General features: G+C 31.2%; 1 protein-coding gene across 1 annotated transcript; it reads right to left on the bottom strand.

The window, feature by feature from the left end:
* Positions 1-6,264: 6,264 nt before the first annotated feature.
* On the bottom strand, positions 6,265-18,340 carry SRT1 (sirtuin 1). The gene is made up of 14 exons (XM_028075183.2): positions 18,062-18,340; positions 16,575-16,604; positions 16,374-16,466; positions 15,346-15,465; positions 15,124-15,224; positions 12,273-12,381; positions 11,082-11,161; positions 10,342-10,420; positions 9,591-9,644; positions 8,560-8,656; positions 7,931-8,013; positions 7,394-7,461; positions 7,078-7,180; positions 6,265-6,877 (listed from the first exon to the last, which is right to left on the bottom strand). The coding sequence occupies exons 1-14, from the start codon at positions 18,158-18,160 to the stop codon at positions 6,554-6,556; spliced, it is 1,440 nt and encodes a 479-aa protein (XP_027930984.1). The 5' UTR covers positions 18,161-18,340; the 3' UTR covers positions 6,265-6,553.
* Positions 18,341-19,313: the final 973 nt, after the last annotated feature.

Raw genomic sequence — 19,313 nt, 5'->3', positions numbered from 1 at the left:
GTGCATAGTTATGAGAAACACAGTATTTGGTTGTGTAAAGAGTTACCTTGTAGGTTTTTTATGATTAATGCAATATAAATAATGCTAAATTTATTTTCACCCTAATTTTTTTTTGGTAGAATTTATTATCGGAGTAAATATTTTCATTGATTTAATATTCAGAAAAAGTAATTAATTAATTCCTTGTATTGTTTCTCAATTAGTATTGTTAAATTAAAGATTAATTGACATACCAAATTTTGACGTGTCTAAATTTGTAAAGTTCTACACGTTTTAATTAAATTAAATTTTATATTTAATGCTCATCTAAGAAAAAAAAGTTTTATTGTTTTTGATGGAGGAATTTGACTGATTTAAAGTGTTGGGATTAATTTTTCTTTTAGAATTAAGTTTTGACTAATTTGACGCATTCAAAGGAATACTGAAAATTTTAATTATATTGAAAGACAAGAAGATAGATAAATAACTTCACTATTTATTGCTTTCAAAGACTATTTATTGTATTTACATATTTTTTATAATTACAATATCTTCTTGTTTTGTTCTACAATGCTTGGAAATATCTTTTTTTTTCTTTTCTCTAAGATCATAAAAATTATTTCCTTTTTTACCATTGGGGAGAATGGTTAAATGCAAGTAATGACTCGACTAATCTTACTTTAACAAATAATTTTCTTTTTTTGTGAGAACAAACTGACTGATGAAGGAATTTCTCTTTTGTTTTGTCTGTTTACTTTTGTTAAATCTAAAATAACTTGTTATACATGTTTATCTCTCTCTCTATATTACAAAAGAAAAAAAATGAACAATCAAAATAAATATTAAATTTGTCTTTTGGTTCCTAATGAAAAAAAAAAAAGAGAAAAGGCCGACAAAAGTAACACAGGAATAACTTTGAGAAATGTGAATAAAAAAATGAAATAATAAGGTGTTTGGGTTATTTGGAAATATACAGTCTCATTTTTGTTTTTACCATTAAAATAATTTTTTATATTGTATATTCATTTCTAGATAACTACTATGAAACATCATCTTTATTAAATTTTTCATTAAGGATAAAAGTTTGTTAATTTAGAAGATATGTTATCATGGGTGAAGTATGCTCAAGTGAGTTATTTTTCTCGACATAAGTATTTGATAAGTATTAAAAGATTTTCTTATAATAACAATAATAATAAGTTTATTAGTATTGTTAAATTTAATTATTATAATTACCGTTGTTTTGTTCTTCAAAGATTAACACAAGTAAACATGATAAATAAACTTGTTTTGTGGATATTGTCAGATTAGGTTCCTCTTTTAATAGTTTTAATGGAGAATTTTCGTTTTAATTGGATATGAGTATAAGTATAGAGAATATTCGAGTTTTTCAATTGAATATTGGAATGAGGTGTACATATTTGTCTCATTCCTATCTTCATACCCACTATAATATTCATTTTCGTTTAAATTTTTTAAAATACTCACAATCTTTTAAGTAACTTTATATATATATATATATATATATATATATATATATATATATATATATATATATATATATATATATATACACACACACACACACACACACACACACATATACACATACTACAACACTTTCTTTTTTTTTTATTTCTTTTAATTGTTTGGTTTGTCATATCATTCACATTCCCAAGATGTTTTTTTATCTCATCACAACTTTTATGCAATTATGTTTAAATGATGTATGCCAATTAATTACTTTTTATGTCTCACATTTTAATAGTTCTACTATTTTTTTTAATATTTTTATTTATTGTATATTTTTTTTCACATGAGAATGTTTAACACTCTCAATTGAAATGTTCAATAACATAAACCTTTCATCTACTAGGGATAATATAAGAATAATGTCACCCACTTCAAAAAAAAAAATTATAAATGAAAATTCATTTGAAAAGTATAAAAAAGCTTACTACTTAGACCATAAAATTTTAATAAAGACTTGAAAATTTTAAATTTATAAGAGAGAAGAAATTTAGTTAAACCTAAAAATAAAGCACATGAAAAAGAGAAGGAAAAAAACCATACAAATTGTAAAAAAAATGTATGACAAAAACTCAAATTCAAATTCTTTGTTCGAGTTTTTATATTATATCCGTGTTGTACCTTCAAAATATATTAATGTACCTTGATTTTAATGTTTTAAAGTATATTAAAAAATATATATTTTTTAAAGATAAAACAAAGAGACAATATAAAAAAAATCAATAGAGAACTTAGACTCTAAAATCTTATTTTACAAGATTTTGTTAAAATTACTTTATATGTATCGTGTTGCTTTAATGTTTTTCTTAAAATAATCCTAGTAAACTTAAAATGATAATAGTAAACGCAAGAGATTTATAATTAATTTTAATTTAAATGAGAACTTGCTTACAAGGCGAAACTTAAATTTAGATTAAAAGCGACATTTATAACTAATAAAAATAATTTTATTAATTGTTTCTTTAAATTTATCATTAATCTAAAATTCATATCATGTAAAGTCTCTTTTATATCTTTTTTCATAAAATTTTTTAATCATTTTTTATATTGTTCTCTAGTATTTTTTGTTGGTTGAAGTCATTGACCACTAAAAGAGAAAGAATAAGTCAACTTTTGTATCTTTTTAAACGTCAAATAAATTCAACAAAATTTGATTAAAAGGACTAAATCCAAACATTTCTAAATAAATTGAACTAATGTTTGCAAGATGAACTAATTCTAATTTTTCATGAAAGTTAAGGAACCAAAAGCATATTTACCTTTAATATTTTAATGAGTTCTTTGTTTTTCTCTATCACCTTAATTTGTTTTCTCATGCATATCAACACACATATACATACATATATATCTACTTACCTACCTACATATATACATACATACACACATACATACACATACATATTTTTCTCTGGCATCTTTCTTTGGTTGAAGTCATTGACCATTAAAACATAAAGAATGAGTCAACTTTTGATATGAATAGGTTCATTGTTTTAAGAGATATTTGTTTTTTCTCTATCTTCTTAATTTGTTTTCTCATCCATACAAAACACACACATACACACACACACACACACACATATATATATATATATATATATATATATATGAGAAGTTTTCTTTATTTTCTTTAAGAAATATCACTCAAATGGAAAAAAAATCATTCAAGCGATACTTGCATGCAGTTTAATTCAAATTTTAATTGTTCAAATGATTTATTTGTGTTTAAATTATATGAATATCGTACATGTATATGTACGTGTATGTATACAAGTATTGATATGGATTTATATGCGGTATGGTGAAGTGTTGTATTACATTGAATGCGATCAATAAAAGATAAAATTACCTAAATGGTAGTTGACTTGTGTAATGTAATGTGTACTGAACACTTCAACTATTGAGTAAAGAAGATATTCAAACTTCATTAATTTTAATGATAACATAAGAGATAGATGTAAATAGAGGTTTTTACTTTAAAGTATAAAAGAACTCTTAACTTTGTGTGTGAACTACTTAGAGACGTTAATTTGACCAATGGTCCATGGGCCATCTCTAGCCCACTCTTTGTCAAGCTCCCTTTGAGGATGTCTTCAAATGAAGGGTCCAAAAGAAAGTCTCAACTCCCAAAACCCCTTTCTCAAGTGGGTTAAGACTAGAGTCAATGTGAGTTTGGCCCACTAAAATCCTTTAACTATTCTTAAAAACAATATTTTGAGTTTGAGTCAAAGATGGAGTCATTTCGTCTTAGACTGACCCAAACAAAGGTTGAGATTGGATGATCGGGTCAGGTTGGACCAAAGACCGAGAGGGCCAACCCGAAAGTCGAAATGGGCCATCGTAATGGTCGAGACGAGCAAGAACAGTTTGACAAAAAGCCGAAAAAGACTTGGTCGGGGTGACGGAAGAGACAGGCTAGTCCGGGCCAAAAGACGAGACAGGCCAGCCTAGGCCCACAACTAAGATGGATCGACCTGAGATGATAGCCAAGACAGGACGACATGGGCCGACTGTCGAGATGGATCGACCCAGGCCGACAACCGAGTAGGGCCGGTCTGGGTCGATAGTCGAAACAGTCGGCATAGGCCCATGTTCGAAATGGGTCGGACCAAGCCCATTGTTGTGAAGAGTTGTGCCCACAGTAGAGACAGGTCGGGTCGGTCTGACGATTGAGACCGATCGAGATTTGTCGGGTTAGGTCAATTGACGAGATGAATGGTCCAAGGTTAATTATCGAGGCAAGCCCCTAAGCCGAAAGTTTAATAGTATATTTTTTATGATTAAAAAGGAAACTTATGGACTAACCTTAACCCACAAGACTATTATAAACTTTTTGGCCATGTGAACTTTTTTAATTGGGACTTTTTTGGTCCTATAGGATTATATGGCTCCAACCCATGTGAGTTAGGACCAAATCCTGTGGACTAAGCTAAATTGACGGCTCTAGAACTACTCTATCAACAAGCGTATCTTTGTCTTATGTCATATATTAATCTTTGGTAAATATGTTTAATGCATAATTTGGTAGAAGTAGTTGAGTTACAAGTCTTGTTGTAATCAATCTATCTTTAAGAATTTCAATAATTATAAAATATACTTAAAGGAAAGGTTTGTAATATGATGAATGATAGGATTATGATGAGGTATATATTTAGTCCATCTTGTAAGAAGTTGTTTTGTAATAATTCATGATATTACGTCTTTTGTATTTCTAATAGAGAAAAATATTATGCACATTTTTTAAAAGGATTAGAGCACCTCACAAATACTTTATAATAATAATTTATTTATTTTTTGTTGATAAAAAAAATTAAATTATATCAACTGATTCTTGATTGTTGGCTAATTTTACATAATTACAATAATTATATTTTACGATGTGAGCAACTCATTCTTAGTTATTGCTTAAACTTATGACTACATTAATTGTGTTAACCATGTTTTACACGTCAACAGATAATTCTAAATATTTAAATAGTTATAATAGGATAAAGGAATATCAATATAAAAGATATTTATGATTAAATAAGCTATACATATTATATTATATTATATTATATTATATTATATTATATTATATTATATTATATTATATATATTTATTTATTTATTGCAAACCATATACGTGTTATGACTTGTTTGTTATAGACTTTTGTGTTTTGAATATTAGTAGCTTTTACAAAATGATGTTTTATTTCTATATTTATTGGCTTACAGTTTGCTAAATAATTATTATGCATTGTTTATTGATACTAGTTCAAACATATGTTTGAAACATTAAACTTTAAACTAGAATTTTGAATAGTTGGACCTCTAATCTGCTTTTAAATATTGATTATATTGATAAATCAAATGGGACTCAAACACTTTATTATATATTTAAATATTCTATATTTTATTCTTCATCTTTATTGACTTTTTCTTTTCTTCTTCTGAAAAAAGAAATACAGTATAATATTTATAGTAATCAGGTTTAATAGTAACAAAAGGAAGAATGAGGTAGTTATTTAAAAGTTAATTTCAATTTTTTTTTAAGAGTTATCTCACTTGATCATCCTTCGCCACTAATAGAAATATAACTTCTTAATTAATTAACATTTATCCTTAATTAATTGAAAATTTTAAGGAAAATTGATGCTTCCAATAGGAATTACTGCCGAATGTACAAATGCAAGGATGGAAAACATATTTAATACTTATTAGAAAGATGTTCATCTTTTTAAATTCTTTGTTCTTGCTTAATCTCTTTTCTTGATTTCTCTTATTTTAATCAGATAATTTTTCTCCATTGACTAACCCTTGACATTTAAAGCATCCTACACTTTTTTTAATTACTTCATTATCATCATCATTTTATTATTATTTGTTTAGTTTTTAGACAAATATAGTTTTAGACAAGAGAGTACCCAAAAAAGGATGAACAAGTTCCACATAATGAGGATTTAATAGGAAGAACATAAGCATGATTATTCACCATTAAGAACATAGTAGAGTTTGAGTACTTAACCAGTTAATAAAATGGGTCAAATTAACCAGTACCATAAGACAATGGTTAAAAATTTAAAAATAATTTGTTCTAAATAATTTTACACATCTCAATAAAAAAAATACATATAATTTTTTAACTAGTGTCAACCATCAGGACAATGGTTAACATTTGCCTAACAAAAAATATTGACAAGTTTCAGCATGAACAAGCAGCAATTTCCACTTGCATTTCAAACTCCAAATAAGATCAATTTGGCAAGTTTAGAAAGATTAAAGGTAAAAAAGAACACCCTATTGGATAAAGGACAAAAAGAACATTTTTACATAAGTTGAGCATTTCTGAAACTAAATTTCCTTGTACACCTATCATTCACATCAAGTTGTCTGGAATTTTCATGAAAGAAACATTCCAATAGCCACACCAAGAACACCTGCTATATTAGTGATATGGTATCAAAAGCATTTTAGTATCAGGAACACCATTTAGGGGAAACTGAGTGTAACATCTAACAAAATTCACTCAGTCTCTGGTGAGTTTCTAATGCTTTTCCTACAAAACCTACATATGATCCCTAATATTACCTGATCTGGATTTACACTTGGAAGACCCTTTTGAACGCTTCCTAGATGACCCTGTACCTGTCACACTACCTTTTCTTTTTTTAAGATCACCATTACTTAGAGAATCAAGGGCTGCTTTACATGTTTTGCTGTACTGAACAACATTGGTGACAATGGCATAGGTAGTGACATCACTTCTAGGTGTCAAAATGGTCTTTCTCTCAATAACACCATTCTGACCACATCTTGATTCAAGAACTGCCTTGTCTCTCAGCTTTTGGAATATGTAGTCCTTATCAAAGTCAAAGCAGTCAGTTGAAACCTGCCACCATGAATTTTCTCAGTCAAAGATCTGGCCCAGACAAGTTTTATTCATAAAATCATTCTTGGATGAAAGAAAATAGCTTTGGACATCAAAGAAACAATGAGAAAAGGAAAATTTTGATTCAACCTCTATAGTTATAGAGTGGAAAGTGAGACATCATAAGAGAAGATAGGTAAAAGTTAAGCAACACATCTCACCTTAAAATCAACCGGGACATCAATTTCAAGGGATGAGCAACCGCAACCATCACTGAAGTTGAGTTTCAGAACCATTTCAAATGCTTTGTTATATGCTGTTCTCCTGAGATATCAGTCAACCAAATGTAAGGCAAGCTCTATTGAGAGAACTTAAAATTAAGCAACACAAAGAAATGAAGATTTCTTTTCCAGAATTCTAGATTTTCACAATTCTTTCAAATCAGCTTTTATCAGATCTAGCTCGTAAGGACCAACATAAATTGAGGAAAATTTTGATTAATGGCACAAGGAAGCACATTGTATGGTCGGTAAAAACCTTTTAAGCCGAAATGGTTGCTTATCTAGAATGGCTGCTTTGTAATCTTCCCTGTCCAAGAAGGAGATCTGCAGCACAAGGACAGATAACTCATCAATTTCTAGCTCTTCAGTTTTTTTTTTTTTCACAAAACATGAGATTGGTGAAGGGAAGGAAGCTATGCTAGTCACGAGTTCAGGAAGAATGAACTAGAAAGCTTCATTCTTACTCTCCCTTAAAAGGAAACTGGAAGGATCGAGAGACAGAGAAATATAAAGGAGACTAGAAAAAGGGATAAACAGAACTTTAGAATAAATTTCAATTTCCAAATCAAGTAATGTATTAAACTCAGTACAAGGCCCTCCTTAATGTAGTAGGCAAAAACACTTTCATAGTGAAAAATCCTGAAATAGTAACCCCCCACTCTCTCTGCAACAAAAAAAAGAAACATTTTTCCCAAAACCTAAGTTGTTGGGTGAAGGAAAAATGAATGATTCTATCACATCTCTAAAGAAATTCCCAAGTTAGAGTAAAAAGAGATTGAATATGTTGATTCACCTCAACAGACTCAATGAAAGGCAATGCGGCTCTTTGTCCATGAACACTGGCAATCTGGAGAGTCCAGTTCACATATCTTTTATCTGCCATGCAAGTTAACAGACTATGTAAGAGATATGTATCAATGCCTCATGTAATAACTAGTCATTCCAGTATCTTAGTATTTTCGTTGTGCGATGTGTTCAGCCACAAATTGTGAGATTATGAACAAGGAAACCAATTTTTATACAGCATCAAACGAGTTGACAGAAAGTATGTGAAATAAGATGACACATTGATAATATTATGTCAAAATGAAGCTTTGTCCAGTGATTTCAACACAGCTGAGAAATCAGGAGGCAGTTGGTTTTAGTTTAGAAGAATGCTAATTACAATAAAAAACAATAGAACATCTCTTATTGAAGCTTGAAAGCTTCATTAACAACTTCAATATTCTCCCATCTTAATATAAAATGAAGTGAAACTTATCCAAGAGTTTGCTAGAAAGATCCAAGAATACAATTTATGATTTTCACAGCTTTGATAGGACCATTGAGCATTGATGAATCAATAGTGTGAATGTGAATTAATATGTTGAATGCATTTGAATTCGATAACATGCAGAGATGTAACAATCAAACATCAGTTACCATTGCTCAAAGCTTGCACTAGAACAATCTGGAAAAGATCAATCCTGACAAATGGAGGAATCTGCATATTAAGCTGGTCCATGACACCCGCAATTACCTGCTCCAGTAAGAATTAATGCATGTCAAAATGCATTAAAAAAGCAAATCTACATTTATTCTTCATGGAAATTTTAAAAACCAAACCAATTATCTACCTCAACCTGAAAATCTTAGGATATGAAAACAAAAGAAATTTCTTAAATAAAGAAAATAGATAAGAATTAATTGACATGTCATGTACATTAAGAAATTGAACCACAAAGGAATTCAGAAACATGGTCAAAAGGAGCTGAATGATTACTTAATTTCTTCTTTTTTAAAGGAAAACAGAGCTCCATGATTGTATTGTTAATGTTATTCTCGTGGAATGCTAGTAATGTCACTAGATAATAATTTCTGTAGCATTATTCTAAAAAGATTACAAGTTATATCGATAGAAGTTTAATGTAGGATAAACTGGTGCTTAGTCTCTACATATCTGTGTTAGTTTAATTTTATAATGAAGCCCATAACATACAACTCCATCGAACTCTAAAAGACTAAAATGAATTGAATTGTAGTCTGAGTGTGATAGGTCAATCAGTAATTACAGAAACCTCCAGGACAAGTTCTTGAATGACTTTTATTAAGAACCAAACTGTTATGTCAATGTGACAGGATTACAACAATGCCTCCTAGGTAGAAAAGTCTTTCGAGAGGACCTTAGCTCTCCCAAACCCCTTTTTCCTCCAAAACTCCAAAAACTAAACTTAACAACAGCCTCCCACAGACTATATATAATAGTCTGTTATATAACAACAGGAGGTTATAACTGCCTCCTTTATTTATTTCTCCTGTATAAACCCTCCGACTGAACCTGTCAGAGTGAAGGCAACTTTATTACACGTACATGTGTCTACCAGTGCATTTTTTGCAACCTTAAAATTAGTGAAGATTTTAATACAAAACAATGGAAAAGAAAACATCTATAATCAAGGATTCAGAACAAATACCTTATCTGCAAACCCATGTATGACTAAGCTGGCTTTCTTGTCCTTTGGAGTTTTCTGTAGAGTCCAAGCATTTATAGTTTAAATGAAAACAATAGTGGACAAACAATCATATAAGTATGATAGAAAAAGCTCTGAAGCTTGGAATGCAGACACATATTTAAAGTTTGATACCATCACAGTTCTAACAACCATAAACATCCTAGAATTTTAAGGCAGCATATCTTGACCACTGGCCATAGTTGATTTTGAATTAATGAAATTGCCAGTAAATTAGGGCGCTCTAGATTACTTTTGCAACATGCACAAGCTGATTGTAACAGCCAAGCCAAAGATCTATTACATGGTACAACCAAGAACTACGATCGCAGTGACTGATGAAACAATCATAAGGATCAAATTTAAAATAACTTAAAATATTCTAGAGAATGATGCAAACCAGAACCACGCAACCAGATTCAACAGCAATTAACTTAACCCCAAGAAATGAGTAACTGTTAAGTCTTTGTTCCCTCAAAGCAAAACATCGATTTTTTTAATAAGTGGAGCAGTAGAGCCTTTGTTCCCTCAAAGCAAAACATCGATTTTTTTTCTTTAACTATTATAATTTCATATTTGCAAAGAAAAGGGTAGAAAAGTAAGAGCTCTTAATCTCATTAAACAGCAAAAAGAATTTCACTGTAGAAGTTAGGAGATGGTATCAAAATTAATCAACACGAAGAAGCAAACTAAGAAAAAAGAAGGAGCAACATACCTGGAGATTTACAATAACAACTTTACCCCCACCACGAAGTGCTTTCAGAGGCAAGTTGCACGCTGGAGTTATTTGCAAACTGCATTGAGATTTATATACCACATGAAAAATATAGCAAAGCAATACATTTTTGAAAGGTATGAAAAGTTGATCATGCACGACTAATTTATATTCCCTTCGAAGACATGAAATATGCCGCAAGATTTATTTTTGAGCGTGTTAAACATATCGCTATCATAATCTGGCCAGCATAATTTGGCCACTTGGTGGTGATAAACTAACAATAAAAATCCATTTCAGTACCAATTATGCTGCAAAATGGCCCTCCAAATTAGTAAGATACCCATTGAACTTCACCAGACATACTAACTGGGATTATACATATAACTATGTTAAGGAGGGGTATCTGGGCTGTTCATTTAGGAAAAGACTAAGCAAAACCTGAGGGTGCTTTTCACTGATCACTCTAATGCAAGAACTCAGTTTCTCAGTACACTCCGGATTTACAAGAGCAGCAAAGCTTTTGCCAAAAAACTAAAGCCAATGTTTATTATGTTAAAATATAAAGACTTGTTCTACTTTTATCCATTTAATAGTGAGCAATTAAGCTCCTACAAGTGTGGTCAAACAAGTGAGGAGAGATAAATAGGCATAATGATGGCAAAGTACTGAAAATAATAGATGAAAGAGAAAAATAAAACTGTGGCAGTGATAAGAAAAAACAAAAGTCATGTTATTACCTTGTACCCAAACATAACACTATATCTGCCTGTTTACAGTGTTTCTCAGCAGGATTCATCTCCTTTGGAGGCAATGCATCCTGCATGTACACAAACTTGTTTAAAGGGAAAAATTCGCTATGCAGCCGAAAAAGTATATCAATGTGTCCATAATCATCTCCCTGGACACAATAACTTTCAAAATCATTGACAACTGAATCAACAGCTAGTCAGTTCCACTTAATGGTGAGCTTGGCTAAGGACAATAAGAATCAATGTACAACTTCAACCAGACCCCCAGAATAAAACTATTCTACTTTTCAGCGAGAGACTGTGTTATGTGTCTTTCTCATTGGAGTTTATAAATATGGTATCACTTATCATCTATTATATAATTGAGACCTGGTGGTGAAAGACTGGCATTAATGACAAACCAATAAAAACAATAATGTTAGTAGGGGGAAGACAAAGAACCTCACCAAGCAAGTTCGCAAAACTTTGACAACTACCAATCACTCATTATTTTTTATGATGTTCACCAATGAATTAAAATTAAGCCAAAATAGTGAAACATTATGTCACGAATCCAAATTTAAAAGCAGCCCAGGAAAAGGACAATGGTAGCAACATGAAAAATGGAGAAAAGACAGATTATTTCATAGTTAGTTGATTTTAAACAGAAACCAGTTTTCATTCATATGAAGTTTTCAAAAATATTACAACAGTTAGCAAATCAATATTCCTCGCAACATGATCAACAGTTGACCCACATGCATGTTTTTATTCATCATTGAGTTCAGGGAACATCAAATGGGGGGGGGGGGGGGCATAATTGTATCTAGTCTCAGCAAAAAAACAGCAGAAAAGCATTTGTCTCCAGTTCTTCAATATCTTGAAGGTAACAAGCAGTTATAATACTCTTTTCCCATCGCCTATAGATGAAGCAAGGACACAATAAACATGCAAAAACACTTTACTCGTGTCTCTAACAAAGTGCATTACTTATGTAGTCTTGATTTTGCGGCCAAATATCCATTTAAAGAAAAGCCTTCCATCAAACTATGTTGCAGTACAGTTTATGACAATTCCATTGGTTTGAAATTCTATTCCAATACCAAAGAAAACAATAAAACCCATGTGACAAATTGCAGCCAAAATTATTATTGTTGGGAATCAACCAAATTACCATCAAGAAAATGAACAGTCTAGTACCTCCCAGTCAAGGACAGTATCCTTAAGTCTTGTCCCACATTTGGCAACCGTACAACGCCTTGATGTCTCCTTTAAACCAATAGTTTCTACCTCAAAATCCCGAAAGTACCTTAAAGAGGTTCCAATTATAAAATTAGATTACAGTTCTTTCTACATAATGTTTAGAAAATGACAGTGTGCTACTGTTAGTCTGTCACATAAAATAAACAACAAAAAACCAAAACTATAAAAAAGCATAATATAAAAGGTCACCCAGAAGGGGTGGCCGTGTAGCATCTGTGCAATAGCTGGATATTCTTGATAGATAGAATTTTTGAGTGCAAAACTAAATATTAAAGAAAACAACGCATATGGTAATGACTAAAATAGATATGAACCAAAGTTGTCACATGATTGACTAAACAACAGAAATAGACAAAACCATGCCAAGTATGTAGCAGACGCTACAAAAATAGAATAAAAAATTAATATGATTAAAAAATTGAAACTGCCGGATAGAACTTTATTGATGAAAGAAATTTAGTTGTGTTTGTTTGCTGATATATACTAGTATTAGAATAGTTTACATTATCAATTTTTGTTTCCTTTTCTCTTTCTCTTTGTACTTTTGTTGTAAAGAGAGATCTAAAAAAGATCTCTCAAGTACCTTTTCTCACATATTTTTCTCAAGTTGGTATAGAAACAGGGTTTATCATACAAAAAAGGTATTATATGTCTATAGTGTCACCCCTTTTGAAAAGACTCTTTTATTTCCTTCTTTCATACAAGATGATGACATTTTCCAACAAGTCTTACCTATTCCATTAGTTGAACTTTGGTATCACCAGCTCACAACACCCTAAATCAAAGTAATGCTCAAAGTTCCATGTCCATTTAACCACCATCACCACCTATTGTCACCTACCATCATAGGACAGAAATTGCCAGTTCAATTTTACATGGTAAATCTTCTTCACTAAGTCCTTCACCATCATTACTCAATACCATGGTTCCTAATAATGAAGATTTAGGTTGGCTCATTGCTCAAGGTATTCATTTTACTTGCAATCAGCATCCTATTTACAATTTTCTAAGCTATAATAAGCTGTCTCATTCTATTTGTCGATTATTTCATTTGTGTCTTCTATATGATTCCTAAAAAAATGTGAATGAAGTACTTGATCATCCTAGATGGTTACAAGCCATGATTGCTAAAATGCAAGCTCTTAACCATAACAGAACACAAGAATTAGTTCTTCCACTTGGGAAGAAGACAGTTGGATGTCAATAGATTTATGCTATTAAAGTTTGGCCAAATAGTGAAATAGATCATCTTAAAGCTAGACTAGTGGCCAAAAAAATACACTAAGATAGATGGTCTTGATCATGGTGATACATCTTCAATGAAAAGATGACTATTGTCAAACTCTTCTTTGCCATGGCAGATATTCGCCATTGGTATACCCGTCAATTAAATATCAAGAATGTTTTTCTTTATGGTGATATGGAGGAGGAAATCTACATGGAATAGCCTTCCAGGTTTGCTACTTGGGGGAATCTATGTTAGTTTGTAGATTGCATTTGTCTATCTATGGTCTTAAGCAATTTTCATGTGTCTTGTTTGGAAAATTTAGCCATGTTCTTCTTACCTAATTGTGTATGTTAATAACATAATCATTACAGAGAATGATGTTGCCAACTAAGGAAGCAATTTTGTAATCACTTTCAACCCAAAGGCTTTGGACGTTTCAAATACCTTTTGGGCATTAAAGTGACTGAATCAAATGAAGGTAATGCAATTTCTCAAAGAAAATATTCTTTAGATTTCCTACAAGAAGCGCCCATGATTGATTATAGACCCATAGATAGTTATATGGATTCAAAAGAAAAATTAATGGCTGAACAAAGTGCATATTTTGCAGACCCAGAGAGAGATATAAAAGACTTCTTGCAAAACTTATTTATCTCACTATTACTGAACCTGACATGTCTTTGCAATTGGTGTAATTAGTCAGTTTTATGTAGATTCCTTGTATTAATCACAAAAATGTCATCCTTTGCATCCTCAAACACCTCAAAAAATCTCTAGGAAATGGTCTATTATATACAGATAAAGGAAATCTCCAGATCTCTTATGGATAAATGTTCCACTACCGGATATAGTATTTTCATTGCAGGGGCTATTATTTGTTGGAAAAGCAAGAAATAAATCCAGTCAAGTGCTAAAGTTGAATAAAGGGCAATGACATACTCCCTTTTGAACTTGTATGGAAAAACAATTTCATAAAAAACTAAAATTTTACGAAACTCAGCGAATGATGGTGTATCATAATCAAGCAGTCCTTCACATTATTTCCAACTTTGTGTCTCATGAGGACCAAACACAAATTGTCATTTTGTTCAGGAAAAATTGTTATTCAAGAAAATTTGTACTGAGTTTGTTAGTTTCAATAAACAACTAACAGATATTTTGATAAAATCCTTAATCATAATTTATATTCAATTTATATATTTCAAGCTTGGTACATACAATCTATATGCACCAACTTGAGGTAGTAAAAAAGTTTTGTGTTGTACCTGTATGTCATGGAGTCCTAAGAGTGAACTTTATTTTGTCTCCTTTTCTCTCTCTATGCACTTGCATTGCAAGATACAAATCTACACACACACACACACACAAACATACATGAATCTGAAGAGAGATCTTCAAAAGATCTCTCAATCAAGTACCTTGAATATTTTTGTCTAGTACTTGCATCTGTATTACAAATACTCATCATGGACAAAATATGATTGAATATGCAAGAATAATAAAATCTCACTGAGAGGAAGATTATGCAAAAGTAGAACTTAATGAGCAATCAAAACTTACTCTTCTCCACAAGAAGGGCACACCTCCATGAAGGAGTTCCCGTGCAACTCAGCTAGTTTCTCCCTTGGTATTCCAGATCGAAGATGGAGACCATCAACATTCTATCATAAGAAAATAAAATGGTGGCTAAAACAAACAATTAACAAACTATTACCTAAAAGTTTTACATATGTAAAGAAAGTGAGAATGTACATAGGAAAAGAAAAAACACAATGACCCTACCTGACTGATGACAAACTTCAAAATGCCAGCCTTTTCTAATTCAACCAAAGCCATGTGTGTCAAACTTGGCGCTGCGCGATGAAATGGCAGTGATGCTTCAGGCAAGGCTTTACCTTCTCGCTGCAGCAACAAGGAGAATCGGATGAGCAGATCTCCATGTGAAATTCATAAACAAAAAGAAAAGAAGAGTCTGATTTTAGAAAGAATGAGTACAAGCAAAGAATAATAGAATTTGACTTGTTTTTTAATAGCTTGCCCCAATTATATTAGTTATTATATTATGGTGTGCCTCTTGCTGTGGTAGAAATATATAAATTCAAAGTTCAAACACAATCTTTCTTTCTGTTGGAGAACAAATTCCTTACAGACACCATAGAAGACGACACTAATTGTTAGGGTAGCTGACAAATTCATGTAAACTGTGAAGAGGATAATCAAGTGCAACTGCGGCTACAACAATAAATACTTATATTGGCTGCTTTGAACGTTCATTTAAGCAAGCATAAGTAAGAATTTCTCATATCCCAATTCCCAAAAAAAAATTTCAAGTCGTACAGAAGTTCCTATCCTGATGGGATACATTCTTGAACATTTATTTCAATTCATATAAACTTGGCAACAAATGTTCTTGACTAGAAAATACTATTCAAATCAAACTGAAATTGTTAGAATATACCGTGGTCTTTTATGTATTGGAATAAAAGAAGCGGTGACTTCTAGACAAATGCAATTTATTATTCTTTTCACATCACTACAAAAAAATATGTACACTTCCAACTGGTTAAGCAACTTCTCTACTAATAATATGAGTTTACAATCCTAATTTTAAGAATTGGAGAAAATTTTCATAGTAAATATATTGCAACTATAAAAAATTAACAACATTGTTCTTACTAGTATTTACATTCAAAATCTGATAAAAATTGCTGAGATAGTCAAACATACATTCACACTGTGTGAATCACCAAAAGGAATAACATTTTAATTTTGATTATAGTATAAATCTTTCCAAGCTTCAAAATGATCACCTGAAGCGTCCATATTCCCTTGGGTCCTCGAAAATCAGGTATACCACATGAAGTTGATATTCCTGCACCTGTAAACACCACTAGATGCTTACTCTGCAGGAAGAAAAAGTAAACGAATTAAAAAGCAAGGATTATATAAAAACCTAAGTACAGAAAGAAAACTCTCCAATATCAACATTAGTTAGTAGCAGCAAGCAATACCTTTTTTATCATAATAGCAAGTTGATCTATCTGCCAAGAAAGAAAAGTTACGTTAGCATATGAAGCATCGACTTCGGTTGAGGGTAGGTAATGACTCCCCTTTTTTACCCAATGTATACTCTTTAGTCTTTAAGTAAAATGAAGGAAACTTCTCACTAGGTGATAAATTGGTATGCTATATTCTAATTTAAAATAAGAAAACAATTGAAAGTTTGAACGAAAGTTAACCTAGCTGATGAAAAAATAAATCAAGTGAAATGATTAAAAGAAACAACATAAAGGAATTGCCATAAGATTAATGACTATCCAGCACAATAAAAGAAACCAATATTGATAAAATGACTCAAATGTACGAATACACATATCTGCATGGACAAAGCACTGCACACATGTGGATAAATACCACAGAAAATCCACTAGGAATGGGAACATCACCCATCAAAACAAGTGCTCATGCTTAACAATTCTAATGATTGTGGTACTAAAACCATCTGATAATGAAACTATATATTGTAATGTCCCAGCTGGTGAAAACTATGGTGACAACCCTGGTATCTACCAGGCCATAGTTGTTTAAAAAGAAAAAGAGGAAAACTGCAAACAAAAATGAAAAGCCTAAACAACCGCCAGCAATATCCTCAATGGAAAATTTCCAATGAAATTCAACCCCTAAGTAGGTGGTTGAAAATTGAAATTCCCTTGGCCAGACAACCCAAATGGCACCTCCCTTTCTGATGAAAACCATACTGAGAAAAGTAATCAGTAAGCATAGAACTTTATGCAAGACAACACTAATGTCTAACAGTTACACACAATAGCACCATCATTATTAATCATCTTCAGCATAACCGACCAATGTCTATCATAAAGCTTTCCCACATTGACGTGAAACACAATCCGAAAAATACCTAAGCACCCTCCTGATAAACATTTAAATGTTTCAAAGCATATTCACTACATCAAACCCCTCATACAGTTCACCTATTCTAAAGCACGGTTTTAAAAAATGATCTATAGCGGCGATCTCAGCCGCACCACCAAGGTTTTTGGACTCACCGCAACCACAATTGCAGTCGCATTTACCTGCAATTTCATGCAATGTCAAGGATCGCAGCAAAATCGCATCCGCAGCGACAATTTAAACTTTTGTTCAGATTATTTGTCACCCTAATACAGTATTACAAACACTCAATCATGCATGTAATCACATAAACAACTCTAAATTCCATCCATTTCAGCCTAATCAACAAGCACCACTAAATTAAAACCATTCTTTTTAGCAGCACATAATAACAACAAACACAAGCATAAATTCATGGCAAAGAAAGGCCTCTTCAAGTAGCACCCTGCAGACACAAGCTGCATAAGAGAGATCAACATCACCCAACGAAGTTATCACATGCAACAAGGGCACAAGGGCAAGCAATAGTTAGAACAATTACAAGGAATAGAATATTCTAGAAGGATAATGGAGACAAGGAACACACTTTCTCTCGCAAAACATGAGATGGGTCGAAGTATTCGACCATTCCAACGTTGCCCACATCTTCTATGTAGGAAAGCTTCTCGGCATACCCAAGAGACATAGTTGTTTGGTGACCCAATGTGCTGTGCTGCCAGAAATTCAGTACAAGTCCCTCACTTTCTTTCCCTCTCAGAGGAAATTGAGAAGAAATATGTTTTTGTTCTTCAAATACAGAGAGAGAGAAAGAGAAGCATTGTTTCTTTTAAGGAGACCCCAAAAGGCCAATGTACTCTCGTACACAATGTATCATTCCCTGCAACGTTATAAAGCACATTACAACATTTAATTATAAAATCTTTTTCTAATATTTCTTAAAACTCATTACTGTAAATAGTGACCCAACGAGGATGTCTTCAATTTTTTTCATTAAAAAAATCGAATACAGGCAAAGATTTATCAAAACAATGTTTCTTCAAATTGTTTTTGTCATAAAAATTGTAAGACTTTGTCAGCCAAGTCATTCTACTTTAGTTGGGTGTTTTATTCGACTTAAAATACATTTGATCAGTTCTCTTCTTTACCAAGATTTTTTTATTTATAATACTTTACTTTCTGAAAATTTTATTAATTAATTTTAGTTTATTTAAATTTTGAATATTTATATATTGGTATCAAGTCAAAGCTATTTTTATATAAAATAATGTTAAGATCGTTACAATTTTAGATACTTTAAATTTAAAGGAAGTTTTTAACTTTATGTAAAAAACCTGCATGCATTTGCGGATAAAACACGTAATGAATAGAAAACACATATTAAAATTGGATATCCACGAGTAATGAGTATGGATATTTGATATATTCACATATTAACAGGGTGGATACGGATATTATAGTATTCGTATCCATGATACATGTATCTGCTATACTCTAATTTAAATTAAAAAATAATTAAAATATTAATATATTGATATTTTGAATGTGTTATTTTTTATCAATTGGTTTTAAAAAAAATTCATTTATTTGTAAATGGTCCTTTAACACTATTTAAATAAGTTATTTGTACTTTATTTTAACTTTATAAATGCTATGCATTATTTTTATTTGAATTGATGATTAAAATTTATTGTTAAATATTAAATTTTTCTTTCATAAATATCTACCGGTCGATACCCGTAAATATCTGTAAATATTAAAAAAAATGCAAATATTTATATAATGGATACTGCATAAATATTAAATATGATTACATGACAGATATTTATCCGATAGATAAA

This window comes from Vigna unguiculata, chromosome 6 (genome assembly GCF_037176805.1).
Source record: "Vigna unguiculata cultivar grain cowpea cultivar isolate G323 ecotype 2 chromosome 6, ASM3717680v1, whole genome shotgun sequence".
NCBI classification, from domain to species: domain Eukaryota; kingdom Viridiplantae; phylum Streptophyta; class Magnoliopsida; order Fabales; family Fabaceae; genus Vigna; species Vigna unguiculata.
The sequence above is the reverse complement of the archived record's forward strand: the minus strand, read 5'-3'. Positions and strand labels throughout refer to the sequence as shown.